The sequence below is a fragment of the Ruditapes philippinarum genome, unplaced genomic scaffold, assembly GCF_026571515.1.
Source record: "Ruditapes philippinarum isolate M1 unplaced genomic scaffold, ASM2657151v2 ctg870_1_1_1_1, whole genome shotgun sequence".
Classification (NCBI taxonomy): Eukaryota; Metazoa; Mollusca; class Bivalvia; order Venerida; family Veneridae; genus Ruditapes; species Ruditapes philippinarum.
The window spans coordinates 169,468-186,086 of NW_026864864.1; the positions used below are offsets into that span (position 1 = coordinate 169,468).

Genomic DNA, 16,619 nt, shown 5'->3' on the forward strand with positions numbered 1-16,619 from the left:
CAAAATAAAAAATTTGTATTATAAATTCGCAATATATTCAAATAAAAAAGGAGGAAAATTTGATATAATAGCACTGTAGTTTTCAATATCAAAACTAACGTTACTTAATACAATAATATAATAATTAATTATCATTTTACAGCATATAACTTCATAATTTGGGCACTTAGGGAGATCACTCACCTCCCCTAAATAAGATTATGCTACTTAAAACCGCACATATTAAAATAAATTATCAAAACATATTGAAATGAGGTATTCCAATTTAATGTTGCCCACTCTAGTATCTACTGTGAATTACACAAAAATTGCTATGATTTAAATGTATTAGTTAATAGCTCATTATTTATTTACTTTGTATTCAAATAAAACTCTTTCAGATAGCACATGGATCTTCTTTATGATTTTAAAGCCCATGCTTAACTTAATCAAATATATGGAAAAATAACTTCATCAAAGATAATATATGGAAAAAAAGGCTATGTTCTATAAAAATTTCTTTTCAACCTTTTTGAAATACCTGTAAACAGTTCATTTTCAATCAAATCTTATCAGAATTACATTCAACTTGTTGGAACAAAATTAATGCAGCTCTGTGGAGGTATTCAGATTTGAAAGTAAACACTTCAGTTATATCTGATATATTTTACATATATAAAGTAGCTTTATCAAGATATCAACACAAACCTGTGGTATCTCAGTAAGTTTTAATCAAACAATTAAGTCAGTCTTGTATTAAAGACCTCATTATTGTGTAATAAGTCAGAAATTTCTGATTATAAAACACCAATAGTCTAGGTAGTTGACAATGAAAAGTAAACAAAATTGATTCTATGTATCCCTAGCCTTAGATTTTCATTGCTGTGTATAAATCTTTTCACTGTTCACCTAAAACAATGCAAAAAACAAGGGTCCCCCAAAGGAAACCACCAAACAATCAGTTGTGCGTAGTTTACTAAATATTAAGCCATTGGTTATAAAAAGTGTTGTTTTTTTATTTCTTAAAACATGTGGAAGATAAACAATGACCATGATGGGCAGAAGAGGACCACAAAAGTTCACCATGAGCACTTAACAAGAGGACTATGATGACCCTGAGTCACTCACCTGAGAATCAGGCTAGAAAAGGGTAAAGCAAGTAATGGGGTCACATTGGACTCATAGTTTTCTCTCTAGGCTGCAATGTTTACAAAATGCTTCATGACAAATGTCTAAACTCTTGGCATTGTAATTTCACAAAAGGAGACTTGATAAATCAGTTTACTTTGTAAGTCTATATAAACTAAGTAACCCCAAGGATGGGCCAGTTTTGACCCCAGGGCCATGATTTGTATATCATTTGTTGTAAAGGACCACAGGGAGATGTTTCATGCAAAATGCCTAAGTTCTGGGCATTGTTTTTAAGGGAAGAAGATTTTTAAGTTTTATTACACAAGTCTACATAAAATAAGTGATCCCCTTTGCAGGGCCAATTTTGACCACAGGGGCATGACTTATATAAAATGTTTAGATGTCCACTAAGCAATGTTACATGCCAAATATATAAGCCTCTTGGCATTGTAGTTTCACAAAAATTGTGGACAACAAACTGCCATCACAAAGACTCACCTCTGAACAAAGTGTACTTAGGTGAAAGCTAGCTATAAATAAAAACTAAGAAAACAAAAATGAAATTATATTAACTAATCATCCACATGAAAATGTGAAGTGTCATGCACACATTAATGTAAAGTAAAGAGATTTAAACACTCTACTTCTATATCAATTTAGGACAAGTTGAGAAATTCAAGGCTCCAAGAAATGATGTTAATGTCCAATCTTTGAGCCAACTATCAACTGAAAATCACAATATATATAATTAAAGAGATAACAAAGTTTGATCCTTGATAAAATATTAAAAGTTTTAAAGTACATAGCCCAAAAAGGTAGTCTGTTTTTTAATTTATAGAAACCCATTGGCCAGTAGGGGCCCCCACCCTCGGGTCCGGGTTTTGACCCCCTGGCAAACAGCTATAGTAATCATGTTATAAAATCTCTACTATCATGTCTTCATCAGGCCCATCCATCCGCAGCCTCTAGACATCATCGCATAACTGTAATTATTAAATATTTCAACATTTATACCAGGGCTGTTTCACAAAATCCCTTGGTTTGTTTCATTACTGTTTTCAATAACTTGATTATAAGAATGAAGTTTTTAAGAGAGTAACAGTAAATACTCTTAAATACAAAATGTAATTACAAGAATGGAATTTTAAGAGAGGTACTCTAGTGGATTAAAAAGGTCTGAAGAAAACACCCCTTAGCAGTGTGCGGCAAATGTTTGAAAGTCTGCACAATAGAGCATTTGCAAATACATTTTGTATTTTAATGAAAATTTATGTAATTCAAAAATGATTTCTGTTCAAGAAATAAAGAAATACAATAAGAATTCAGACTGTTTACAGCAATCATTTAATTACAACAGTGTTGTTAAAGGTTCTTGACCTTGAATAACTAAAGCCCATTATTCCATTCCTGCCAAAGACTTTTACATTTGTTCATCTGATAAAGCTATCTAGCTAAATTACAAGGTATTGAAGGTTAAACTTAGGTGCCCAAAATAATGTACATGTACAAAGAGACACCCAGTCTTTCCAGTGGTCAAACTGCAGTCAGCCATCATAATGAATTACTTTTATGCAATAAACATCTATAACAAGATTTAAATCTTGAGCCAACAAAAACCCAGCACACACATGAAAAATAACATACCAAAACAGTTCAAATATTACAAATAATATATTTAAGTAATCAAGGAGAGGATGAAGAACAACACGTCAGGAACACCAGAGTGAGTTTACGTAAATTTATTTATCTACCGGTTTCGGTCATATAATGACCTTCATCAGGATAATACAGAAATATTTTAAAATTTAGGCCCTGAAGTATACTAAATGTGTAAACTAAAAAGTCACGTGACAATGCTATATTTGGTTTCGTTCTGGAAGTGTGCCAAGAATTTTTTGGAATTTTGCCAATATGTTGTTATTAAGTATAAAATGAAAATGTAGTTATTACAAGTCCTACTTAGTTTCACAAAAAATCCCATAAATGGATCCAATAGAAATTATCTGTTCATTGGTGTGACTATACTATCCAAATTCATCTTCACACAAGGTTTCTGAGCTGTTGTTCTTACTTGGATTTAATGGAGATATAGGTTCTGGTATTTGAAAGTCCATAGTTTCAATGTCCATGTTGATCTTCTGTGTTTAGTTGGTGTTCTTAGTTTTTTTGTTCTGTTTCTTGTTGATTTGTTGTGGTGTTTCTCTATTGTTAATGATCCTAAATGTTGGCATCTTTTTAAATATCCTATATTTGCCTTCAGTTGGTTTGGGTGTTGTTCTTGGTTTATCAATTTTGATATATTCAAACTTTGTTTCATTGAATCCATGTACGTTTATGGAGTGTCTTTTAAGCGAATCCCGTCTTGCGTAGTGCTTATTACACCAGGAGCAAATGAACTTGGTGATGTATTCAGCATGTGTTTTTTGGTGTTGGTACCATCTGTTTTTATCAGTGTAAACGATATCGAAAGTTTCACATAATTTGGTATACCTGGGTTTTGGCCATTCTTCTTCAGTTATTTTTCGTGCATAATATATTTCTTCCGATTTTACATATTAGATTTAAGCCGCTTGGAGTTCTTGTTTTTAATTTCTTGATCCATAATTCTTCCGTTCTTAATCTGATATTGATGTTTCTTTCGGTTGTTTGTATTATTATGACGTTGAATTCACTATGTCCGTTTATATTAAAATGGCGCGAAACGGGCTTGACGTTGTTTTTACTTCTAATGTCGGCTAAATGGCCGTAGAATCAATCTCTAAGTGAATTGCCAGTTTGTCCTACGTACTGTAACTTGCATTGTTTACATGTTATTAAATAAATTAAGCTTACAGTTTTACATGTATGATGTCCAAGGATTTTAAATGTTTCATTTGTAACGGTACTTTTAAATTCTATAGTACTAGACATGAATTTACATGTAAGACAATTTTGTCTGCACGGGTAACTGCCATTCGAGAATTTATCGCTAGAAATGTCTGACTTAACTAAGATTCTTCTTATGTTATTTGATCGACGATATACTGCTACAATTTTAGAGCTCCTAATGAAAGTAGTGAAATCATTGTCACTTAATATATTAAGATATAAATAATATATTTACCCAAAAAGTTCTGCTAAATCTTCCATATGTGTATCCTGTACAAGGGTTATACTCAATTCTTTATTTAAAGTTGTGTTGCTATGGTGTACTGTGTCTCTAACTGAAATTTAGAAAATATATATACTCGTCACCTTTCTATCTTCAATGTAAGATTTAAAGGATCAGTTTATTATAATTAACAAAGCTTTAATTTTCTTCTTATCACAAGTATTCATTAAACAGATCCAATAAAAACAAACATATTCCCATAGGAAAACATGCTCCTTTTCCTAAAATGATGTCTAAAAATTCCCTTTGACTAATAAAACAATACTTTAATTTGGCTGATGTAAAGACATGTTTTATTTTTCTTCAAAAATTATCTATTTCACAATTCTTTAAATTCCCACAACTTCAAACAATTCCCAATTAAAAACAAGCAATTATCATAGTATTGCAAGCAATCCATAAGTCCCCTACCGGTAAGAGCCCAAGCAACATTCTGAAGGGCCATTCACTTAGGTTCCTATTTTAAGTAAATTTGTTGAAAAAGTCCTTTAAAAGTGATCACAGGAAACAGTTTTTATGTACAGACAGACGGACTGAAAGACACTCTAAAGTTATTTTTTAAACATCCCTGTTATCAAAATATAACATTTTTAAATCCTATCATGATTGTAGAAGTTAGAGTAAAAATTACCCATTTCTCAAAAAAAAAGTCTAAGTTCAAAAGGGGCATAATTCTGGAAATAGTCTTGCTAGAGTATTGAACACTAAAAATTTAATGTTGAGTGATAAATAAGAAACATTTATATGAAGTTTGAAGTAGATACATTCAAAAAGAAGTTTATTAAAAAAAAAAACAATGTTTTTTTCATTGAAAATTTAAAGTTCAAGGGAGGTAATTCTGAAAAAATTCTGTGCTAGAGTTGTAAACCTTGTCACATATGATGTGGTTGATGACAAGCAACTTATATTTAAAGTTTGAAAAGAAAATACCTTAAGAAATAAAGAACTTATAGTGAAAAATCTTAAAAACTAGAACCAGAAATCTTGGAAATTCAGTCTATTTGTTGCCAATAGCAACCAGAATTTTCAACATAGGAAGATAAGAAAAGGATGTGCATAATTTCCATACTGCCATCTACCCATATGTGTCAAGTTTCATAAACATATTTTCAAGTACTTTTTTGTGTTATCACTGGATCCAGGTTATGTGTAAAATTTGCCATATTTTCAGTCTATTTGTTGCCATAGCAACCAGAATTTTCAACATAGGAAGAAAAGAAAAATACGTGCATAATCTCCATACTGCCATCTATCCATATAACAAATTTCATAAAAATATTTTCAGTACTTTTTGCGTTATCGCGGGATCCAGGTTATGTGTAAAATTTGCCATATTTTCAGTCTATTTGTTGCCATAGCAACCAGAATTTTCAACATAGGAAGAAAAGAAAAAGACGTGCATAATCTCCATACTGCCATCAATCCATATATCAAGTTTCATTAAAATATTATCAGTACTTTTTGCGTTATCGCGGGATCCAGTTTTGTGGACGGACGGACTGACTGGACGGACAGACGGATGGACTGACGGACGGACAGATGGACGGAGGGTAAACCTAAAGTCGCCTCCGGTAAACCGGTAGGGGACTAAAAACCATTTCCCAAATGGGAGAAAGACAACAAAGACTGAAATAACAAGCATTAAGCATTCCGAGGGCTCACTGATTTATCTCTTATATCTATATACACATATAAAAAAATTATAGAAAAAAAACAAGCTCTGTTAAAATATTAATAATTTTTTTTTACAAACATACAGCATGTTGGTTCCACGATTCCCTTCATCACAATTAACTTATGGTTTTCACCGTCTTTGTCCGAACGTTTTGACTTTGCAAACAGATGCTGCTGTAGACTTCCACAGTGGGCAAAATATCTATCACATAATAAACACATAGTCGACTCCCTTCTTTGAGGTGTTCCCAAGAACACCCTGTGTTTAAAGTCACCCTTGCAAAACTTCTCATAGTAGTGGTCTACCAGTACGGTGAAGGCATCATCACCATGGAACTTTGTATCACAGCTGCCTTTGTGGGGAAAAAAAAAATCTTTACATAAACTTGCACTATCTGACAAAAATTTAAAATGACCAATTCTCTTCTGGACGACTTGCCTATTTGGGCAACTGGTGGAGAGTATAATGAATTAAAGCACACTTGCACTTATACAAAATTTGGTAAGCCAACAGTACTGAGCCTAGTCAGACTGCACAGATGTGTAGGTTGGCCAACTCTAGGTACTGATGGTAAATTCTGATCATTCTTGATTCCAGTAGATTAAGGAGTAAGATACCTAAATCTATTAATGGACTGTTCCAAATTACAGCTAGAAAAGCTATTACACAATTTACAAGTGGTTCATGTTAAAGAAGTATTTAAAACTTACTACACTTGGCCTTATCGATATCTGGTCTTGCTCTCTCCAATTTATTTATTTCTTCTTTCCATTTATCAAATCTTTTCTCCGCCTCTTCCTCACTGTCAGGTAAATCACTACAAACATCTGATTCCTCATCCTCTACTTCTTCATCATCTGATGATTCCTCTGGTAATATATACAAGGGGAAATATGCTTAGGGATAGATAGAGATGATGTGTAAGCAGCCAGACAACTTAGTCGGTAGAGCCACGGTACGGTATTCCGAGGGTCCCGGGTTCGAGTCCCATTCAGGCTGCACATTTTTCTCACCATGACGTTTGGCGCCCAAAATGGGGCCGTGACTGAAAAAAGCTCAAGAGTTTAATTTACATTGCTCTGTAACTCTCTGAAACTGGACAAATTTCAATATAGCAGGGGAGTATGTCACGGTTCAGAACTGTTCACTTTTTAAGATACAAGATGTGTAAGCGGCCGGATATAGCTCAGTCTGTAGAGCCGCGGTACAGTATTCCAGGCTGTACATTTTTCTAACCCTGTGACAAAACAACTAGTAAAACTTCATCACCACCACAGCATGCTTGCTATTCTTGATATTATACTCTCAAGTGACCAAGACACAGGGTTTTATTGAGGCAACAGATGTGCCAATGAAAGCAACCGATTTAGCCAAGGGTCAAGGGAGATATTTTCAACAACAGGCGGAAAATTAAACTGATTTTAACAGTATTTCAACCAATGATTTGGATCGCCAATCTTTTAATAATGAAAACCCAGAAGACAGAATTTTTTAGAATGCAAGTTTTAATTCATACAAAATGCTTCTACTTGTTCAAACCTGTTTGATGGCAGAAATTTATCGATACAAAAAATTTATAAGTATTGAAACAATATCAAACTGCGTTCACATGTAACAAAATCTCACGAAACTGATGGGACATAAAAAACAAATATGGTGTCAATTTAAGAACAGAGAAGAATTTAAGACTCCCGACAATATGTAGAATAAAATGGTTTAACATTTCAAAATGTTATACCTATTTTGCCAGCCATTAAATTTATTTTTGTACCTACCAGCTAATTGCTTGCAGAATTTTTTGTGTGTAAACCAATGTAGCTTCTGGTAATCCTGGTTGCAGTAGTTTACCTTAATTAAACAATAAAAGAAATACTTGAAACAAATATGCCATTGACAACAAGCAAATATCATAGTATTGCAAGCAATCCATAAGTCCCCTACCGGTTAGAACCCCAGCAACATTCTGATGGGCCATTGGCCATTCAATTTTACCAGTGAATGAATGACATGAATGAACTTAAATCTTTTGAGTTCTAAGTTTGTCTATATCACAGTAATGTGTTAAGTTTCCCTGCCTAGTAAGGAAATTATGTTTATACAACCTTGTCAAATTATTACTATATGGGTTTTTAAAGTAAATCCTATAATGAATGAAGAAGTTTGAGTAAAAAATACCAATTTCTCGGAAAAAATCTAAGTTCAAGGGGGACATGATTCTGGAAATAGTCTTGCTAGAGTATTTAACCTTCTCAAAAATGTTGAGTGATAATAAGAAACATATATATGAAGTTTGAAGTAGATACATTAGGAAATAAAGAAGTTATTTAAAAAAGACAACATTATTTTTCATAAAAGTTCAAGGGAGGTAATTCTGATAATTTTTGTGCTACAGTTGTAAACCTTGTCACATATGATGTGCTTGATGGCCAGAAACTTATATTTAAAGTTTGAAGTAAACACCTTAAGAAACTAGAACTATCACTAAATGTAATTAATACCCCCACAAGACTGCTTCGGAAATGAGGATGTTACTAGTTACAGAATACCTTGTAAAAGAATTGAAATATAGAGTTATGGTTTTGGGCAATTAAAGATAGTTGTGGTTCTTGTATGTTGCATTTCCTTTCAATTTGGTTGGCCATTGATGAAGTTTTATTGAATTACTCTGTAATAAGTCCAGAAAGACAAAGAAAAGGAACAAAGGGCAATAACTCTATAAATACTGAAGATGGAGTTCTTGTGCACTGCACTTCCTCTTTTTGTGCTTGACCATTGTATGAAGTTGTTTTGAATTTCAACCAGTACGTTTTAAGTTATGCTCCAGACAAGGAAAAGTATCAAAGGGCAGTAACTCTGTATTTTGTCAAAATGGAGTTATGGCTCTTATGCACTGCACTTCCTTTCAATGTCCTTGACAACTGTGTGAAGTTGTATTGAATTCCAAACGGTAGTTTTCAAGTTATGCTCTGGACAAGGAAAAGTAACAAAGGGCAATAACTCTGTAATAAGTCAAGATGGAGTTATGGTTCTTGTGCACTGCACGTCCTCTCAATGTGCTTGACCATTGTATGAAGTTATATTGAATTCCAACCATTAGTCTTCAAGTTATGCTCCGGACAAAAAAAGCAATGGAAAAGTAACAAAGGGCAATAACTCTGTAATTAGTCAAGATGGAGTTATCGCTCTTGTGCACTGCACATCCCCTTATTGTGTTTGACCATTGTATGAAGTTGTTTTGAATTCCAACCAGTAGTTTTCAAGTCATGCTCTGGACAAGGAAAAGTAACAAAGGGCAGTAACTCTGTAATAATTCAAGATGGAGTTATGGTTCTTGTGCACTGCACTTCCTCTCAATGTGCTTAACCATTGTGTGAAGTTATAATGAATTCCAACAATTAGTCTTCAAGTTATGGTCCGGACAAAAGAAAGCAATGGAAAAGTAACAAAGGGCAATAACTCTGTAATTACTTTAGATAGAGTTATGGTTCTTATGTACTGCACTTCCCCTTACTGTGTTTGACAATTGTATGAAGTTGTTTTGAATTCCAACCAGTAGTTTTCAAGTTATGCCCCGGACAAGGAAAAGTAACAAAGGGCAATAACTCTGTAATTAGTCAAGATAAAGTTATGGTTCTTGTGCACTGCACTTCCTCTCAATGTGCTTGACCATTGTATGTAGTTATATTGAATTCCAACCATTAGTCTTCAAGTTATGGTCCGGACAAAAGAAAGCAATGGAAAAATAAAAAGGGCAATAACTCTGTAATTACTTTAGATAGAGTTATGGTTCTTGAGCACTGCACTTCCCCTTACTGTGTTTGACAATTGTATGAAGTTGTTTTGAATTCCAACCAGTACTTTTCAAGTTATGCCCCGGACAAGGAAAAGTAACAAAGGGCAATAACTCTGAAATTAGTCAAGATAAAGTTATGGTTCTTGTGCACTGCACTTCCTCTCAATGTGCTTGACCATTGTATGTAGTTATATTGAATTCCAACCATTAGTCTTCAAGTTATGCTCTGGACAAGGAAAATGCAATGGACGTCAGGACCGACCGACCACCGGGTGACTCCTATATACCCCCCCAAACTTCGTTTTTGGGGGTATAATATAGAAATTATAGTGAAAAAGCTGAAAAATTTAAATCAGAAATCTTGAAATTCAGGCTATTTGTTCCAGAATTTTCAACATAGGAAGAAAAGAAAAAAATGTGCATAATCTCCAGACTGCCATCTACCCATATACCAAGTTTCACAAAAATATTTTCAGTACTTTTTGAGTTATCACTGGATCCAGTTTATGTGTTAAATTTGCCATATTTTCAGACTATTTGTTGCCATAGCAACAAGAATTTTCAACAAAGGAAGAAAAGAAAAAAATGTGCATAATCTCCAGACTGCCATCTACCCACATTTCAAGTTTCATAAAAATATTTTCAGTACTTTTTGAGTTATCACTGGATCCAGTTTATGTGTTAAATTTGCCATATTTTCAGACTATTTGTTGCCATAGCAACAAGAATTTTCAACAAAGGAAGAAAAGGAAAAAATGTGCATAATCTCCAGACTGCCATCTACCCATATTTCAAGTTTCATAAAAATATTTTCAGTACTTTTTGAGTTATCACTGGATCCAGTTTATGTGTTAAATTTGCCATTTTTTCAGACTATTTGTTGCCATAGCAACCAGAATTTTCAACATAAGAACAAACGAAAAACACATGCATAATCTCCACATACTGCCATCTATTCATATATGTTTCATAAAAATATTTTTAGTACTTTTTGCGTTATCGCGGGATCCAGTTTTGTGGACAGACGGACTGACAGACAGATGGACGGACAGACAGACGGTAAACCTAAAGTCCCCTCCGGTTTAACCGGTAGGTCTATAATAACTCACTGTATAATAATATTATACCTCTTGTTTAGCAGCTGGGATCTGTGGCTCAGAATGACGAAATATACACGAGTCACCATACCTACATCCTTGAGGTGTGCTGAAATATAACCAGCCAGAATAATAATATCTGTCATATGTTACGGTTCGGACCGGAATATCCGTCCCGAGGTGACCCGCCCGGACGGATATTCCGATCCAAACCGCAAACATATGTCAGATATTTTTTCTTGCATATTCTACACTATTCCATTATAACTTAAATTCTTTATCTTTATTTTCAACGGAAATTTATATCATTACAGCCATAACTATTTTCTTACAACAGCGTATGAAATTGCAACTTCATTCATAACGGTAAAATGACATCATCCTAATAATATCTGTCATATGTTGCGGATCGGACCGGAATATCCGTCCCGAGGGGACCCGCCCATTGGGCGGTAACGAGGCTTGCCGAGTTACCGCCCATGGGCGGGTTCCCGAGGGACGGATATTCCGATCCGAACCGCAAACATATGAAAGATATTTTTTTCTTGCATATTCTGCCATATTATTTCATATTTAAAATGGTTTACCTCACTATGATATATGTTCATGGAAATTAAAGTCATTTCATCCATAACTATTTTCTTACAAAAGCGTATGAACTTACAACTTAAATAACAACGGCGAAATGACGTCATCCTAAGACATATTTCCCCTCTAAAACGACGTCATTTTAACGCGGTTCATTCATAAAGTGCGCTAAAATGACGTTGTTTGGCACGCGACTCATCTGGCACCCCCCATGCCAGATGAAAATTCCGGCATGGGTAAAACTCACGGAAACGCCAGTCTGATATGCAAGAATAAGAGTGCCATTGTACAGCACGTGACTCATCTGGCACCCCCCATGCCAGATGAAATTTCCGGCATGGGTAAAACACACGGAAACGCCATTCTGCTATGCAAGAAAGTAATGTAAAAGATATTACCCAGTGTTGTGAGTTTTATAAATTTTTCCTCTTGCCCTCAGAAAAGTTCCACAATTTTTTTATTTATCATTTGCTTAAGTTCACTTGTTCAAATAAAGCAACAAAATAGGTTCCAGGTTTAATATGGACTTGATTTAACTTAAAATCAGCAGAATACATTTACGCAATGATAAAGGAACTAACATTTTCTGATATCTTGGGTTACTAAGTGCAAAGCTGGAGAAGGGTTGACAAGTGTCATCAGCCAAATTGTGACATGATTGTGAAAGTACTGTAGATCAAATGTTTGTCCTTTTCTAGCCAGCTGTCAACATATTCCCAGTATGAACTTCAGAACAGAGAAGTCATATCCATGTTTTGTGAGAAAAAAAACGCCAATGTAACAATAAATTAGATATTTACCCATAGAACCGACATCTTGGCATCTCAGACTGTTGAAGGGTTGTTCCATCATGTATATATCGGCAGTTGTCACCTTTCCAACATCCCCTTGGTGTGTTAAAGAAATGACATGTCAATCCACCAGTGGCCTAGAATTACAATATAATGCACATGAAAAATTCCTAACATATAAATTTTAAACCATGCCAAACAATGATTTTCTTAACTTATATTTTCCAACATTCAATCATTCAAATTCTAACGAGATTTGTTTTAATTGGGAAACAACAAGCATAATAATGTTATTGGGAATTGGTCAAATGGTGTAACATATTGTGACAGTTTAATAAAGCCTGTGGTATGATGATATATTTGATTTTTTGAAAAAAGATTTCAGCTGCATACAAAAACTTAATGCTAACAAACTTCAAAAAAAATTCAAACAAAATGGTCAAAAAAATGTCAGACCATTTACCTACCATATTTACTCGCCTATTAGATCGATTATAAGACCTAATTTTTACTAAAATTTGGCAGTACTTGTCATTAGACCCTCTTTTAAGGCGGGATGAATTTTTTAAAAATATAATACAACTGGACCTCAGTTTTTTTTTATGGGAAATTCTCATAAAACCATGAAAATGACTTGATCTGGTTGATTAATAACCATTTTCAAATAAAAGAACCTACTAGGCTGTTATAATAGAATTTCATTGTTTGAAATGCAATTACACACATCAGTTGTGTTTTTTTACCCATGAAAATACGCATACAAAAATAAAGGGCAGCAACCAGTGCTGCACCAGCTACTTTATACTGATTTGATTGAACATTTATTAAACAGTTTACTGTTTAAAATAATTATATAATTTTATCATCTTTATTAACACATCAATACAAAATCTTGTTCATTGATTTAAATTAAACTGCCGTTTAATCGAGTAATTTTCACAAAAATCTCATCGGAATCATATCTGTTAATTGTTCCTCACTTGCAAGTTGAGATTACATAACTACATTGCTCTTCATCATACTGCTTTAAAATTGTTTACGATTACCCTTAGCAGGCATATATTGTATACATAAAAGAGACTGCTATAAGACACAAGGAAATCCGGTAACCAGTCCCTAGCTCTTATTGAATATACCCCTTGGTTCTTTTACATGCCCAGTGTATAGCACTGATACATGCGAGTATTACCTGGATTTCTTACCAGTACACCTCTAGGTAGGTGGGAAACACTGAAAGTGTCTCTGAAAAATCCCAAGGTTGTATTGTTACCCAGGATTGAGCTTAGGACCTTAGGAGTGATAACAGCTTTATTTCCTTTAACAGTTTAAGAGTAATCAATTCCCTAACATGACAGGGATTTTTTTCCAGGATTTTGGGAACACGACCCATACCCATGGAATTGAGAATTTCAGCGGTGTTTTGTTCAAAATTGGGAAAAAATGCAGGACTAAAATTTTACAGTGATGAAATGGATACAATTACTGTCTAGGATGGCATGTTCAAACATTTAAGCACCTTAGCAGTGAAGAAGCCCTTATTTTCAAAGATTTTAGAATTTGTTATTCAATATCTTTATTTTGTAAGTTTCAATTGGAATTTTTTTTCTGTGGATTGGGAAAATAATTTATACTATTTTCAATTTGGAATACTAACGAATATTGGCTAAGTAAGCAAAAAAAATCACTGAAATGTTCCTCACTTGCGGAGAGTTCGAGATAACATAATACATATCTACAGTATTTATACCTTGCAATGATTGAAATGAAAGCTTTATTTCCATTAACCCATTACCCGATACACAAGCCTTTTAATGCCTTTTTCAGGACACCACCTATTTGTCTCAAATGGTGAAAAAACGCCACCCCCTATCCAAAAGATACATCAGGGGGTTGCCAGAATGGGGATGTGCCCCCTTCTCTTTGGGGGGTTTGAAGGGGGCGGCGACATTCCCCCTAATCACCAAGAAAATTTTGGAGAGGTTAAAAATGACCCCAGGTTGTTCAAAAAGTAACGTGTAACCAACGCTAAAAAGCCTTTGACTCTATCTCAATCCATTAAGAATTTGCAGCATTTTGAAATCAATTTTGAATGAAAAAATCAATGCAAAATAGTGATTTTTGGCAATATTGAGATGTCCCCTCCTTGCTATGGTAACAAGAAATTTCAGACTGAGCATGTTGTTACAAAGAGCAATGGTCCAGTTAACATTTGTGCCAAGTTTGATTAGTATTGAAGCAGTTTTTATAGCAATTTGAACTTGTAATGGTAGCAATTTGAACTTGTAATGGGAGACTTTTCAATGACAACAGCCATTTTTCACAAAATGCTCATGCAGGGTGTGGGAATGTTTTTAAAGAGTTCACATTAATGATTTGGATAAGTACATTAATGATTTGGATAAGTGCTGAAAAATGTGCGGCGAGTTGCATAAGGTTATCTTTACTAAATTATAATATTTTTTTTTTTTTTAAATCTATCAGATCAACGTGTTGAACACCAGTGTTAGTTTTTGCGTTCGCTAGTTAAAATATATTTATGACAAAAACTCAATGGAGAACCTTTGATATATCAAGTGAATATTCGATTAGACTCGACAATAAAAGAGATTTTCTTAAAAAACCAAATTAATCGTTAGTGAGTGGTTGTATTTTACCATTTCTTCCCTACTTTGAAAGATGGCGGGAGTTCTTGCGAGTTCTTGTGCACGAGAATCTAGAAACTATCGACACGTTCTCTGGTAAAGCAAAGTCCGGATTAGGTAAAGATACGCGAAAAGAACTTTTATAGGCGAAAATAAATATCCTATGAAATCTATGAATCAGTACTTAGGATGTAGTACATAAGTACCAGAACCAGTACTTGCCAAGTTATGCAGTACCAGTACAAGTACTAGATTTTAGCTCGGAACTGCAGAACCAGTACCTTTCTTCATTAAGGAATTAACTCAGAAATCCATATGTTCTAATTCTTTCGAAATGTCAAACATGTGTTTAAAAATGTTTCAATAATGAATCTACAGCATGTTATTTATATACAGAAGAAAATGGTGCTGAACGTGCAGTAATGTGTTGTAAAGGTAACAAAATGTACACAAAGTAGTATTTTGACTTCCATACAAAATACTATTCACTATAATTCTACTAATTGCCAACATATCAAAGTCAGCAAAGACAATTCATGTATATGGAAAAGGAGTATATTTTTGGAAAGTTTAACAAGATACCAAAATTAAAAAAAAAATTAAGAAAAAAAAACATTTCTGAGGCACAGTGGGCATATAATTGCTCCAATTAAGACTTTAATACATAATAGACTTTAGTTATAATGAATGATGATATATGAACATCAATATTATGTGTGAATGTATGCACTTATTCAAACGTGATAAACAAACAGTTAAAAGCAATCAATACACAAAGAAATATTAATTTTGAAAAAAAAAATAACTTAAACTTTGTTGTTTGATCTATTTCATGTCTTTACTTGATGTAAATTCGAAAATACATTTTTCTAAACATATAAAAATGTTTTAACTTATTATGTATATTTTGGCACCGTTACTTTACTTGTATTATATGTAGCAAGCGAAAAAAAATACTTTTTTTCTATTATTAACTTTGGAAATATTTTACTTTATATTGAATTACTCTATGTGCCTCCTGTTTTCACATGTACCATTATAAAAAGATGTCAGCAACAGTCAGCCCTTATGAATACTATGTCTACTCTGATCGGGAGAAGAGTTCTAAACATTTTAATATTTTTAATAAAGCACTACTTTTTAACTTTTTTATTATTAACTTTACCAATTTCCAACTGAGCTTGCGAGGCAAATGATGGTCCATGTTTATAGCAAATGAGTATGCTTTTGGAGACTGTAACAAAATACCCAAAAAAATCAGTCTTGAGAAGTAAAAATGATAGTATTTCTGAGGCATAATGGGCCTTTAATGTTTTCAAACTATGTTATGGATATAAATACTTTTTGTGTGTATATATATGACGGTAAAAAAATCAGGGATTCTACCGGTCCTCCCAGGTGTCCCATAAGGCACGGTATTAGGTCCTGCCTTTTCCTTTCCTATAAAAATGACCGCCCAGATAGTGACAAAGATGAGGTTGGACTTTTTGCAGATGATACTGTTTTCTACCTATAACCATCAGATCTAAACAAGATATCGTGACCCTCCAAGATGACGTACATGCTTTAGAAATATGGGAAAAAGACTGGCTAATGGAGTTAAACCCTAATAAATGTGAAGTTGTAAAGATAACAAGAAAAAAATCCTGTAATATTTCCTTATACCCTCCATAACATTTAACAAAACTCAACCCAAGAAGCAAAATACTTATAGGAGTCACTATGAGTCAAGACCTTTGAAGGACCAAACATATAAATAATATTACATCTCA

The 16,619-nt window shown here is 33.7% G+C and overlaps 1 protein-coding gene and 1 long non-coding RNA gene across 2 annotated transcripts; both read right to left on the reverse strand.

Moving 5' to 3' along the window:
* Nucleotides 1-2,041: 2,041 nt before the first annotated feature.
* LOC132727104 (uncharacterized) lies at nt 2,042-7,847 on the reverse strand. Its single transcript, XM_060712509.1, has 5 exons — nt 7,712-7,847; nt 6,647-6,805; nt 6,019-6,288; nt 4,214-4,313; nt 2,042-2,093 (listed from the first exon to the last, which is right to left on the reverse strand). The coding sequence occupies exons 1-5, from the start codon at nt 7,845-7,847 to the stop codon at nt 2,042-2,044; spliced, it is 717 nt and encodes a 238-aa protein (XP_060568492.1).
* Nucleotides 7,848-10,856: 3,009 nt separating this feature from the next.
* LOC132727095 (uncharacterized) lies at nt 10,857-14,923 on the reverse strand. Its single transcript, XR_009625291.1, has 3 exons — nt 14,860-14,923; nt 12,215-12,342; nt 10,857-10,935 (listed from the first exon to the last, which is right to left on the reverse strand). It is a non-coding gene; the product is annotated as an uncharacterized LOC132727095 (long non-coding RNA).
* Between the last annotated feature and the right edge of the window lie 1,696 nt (nt 14,924-16,619).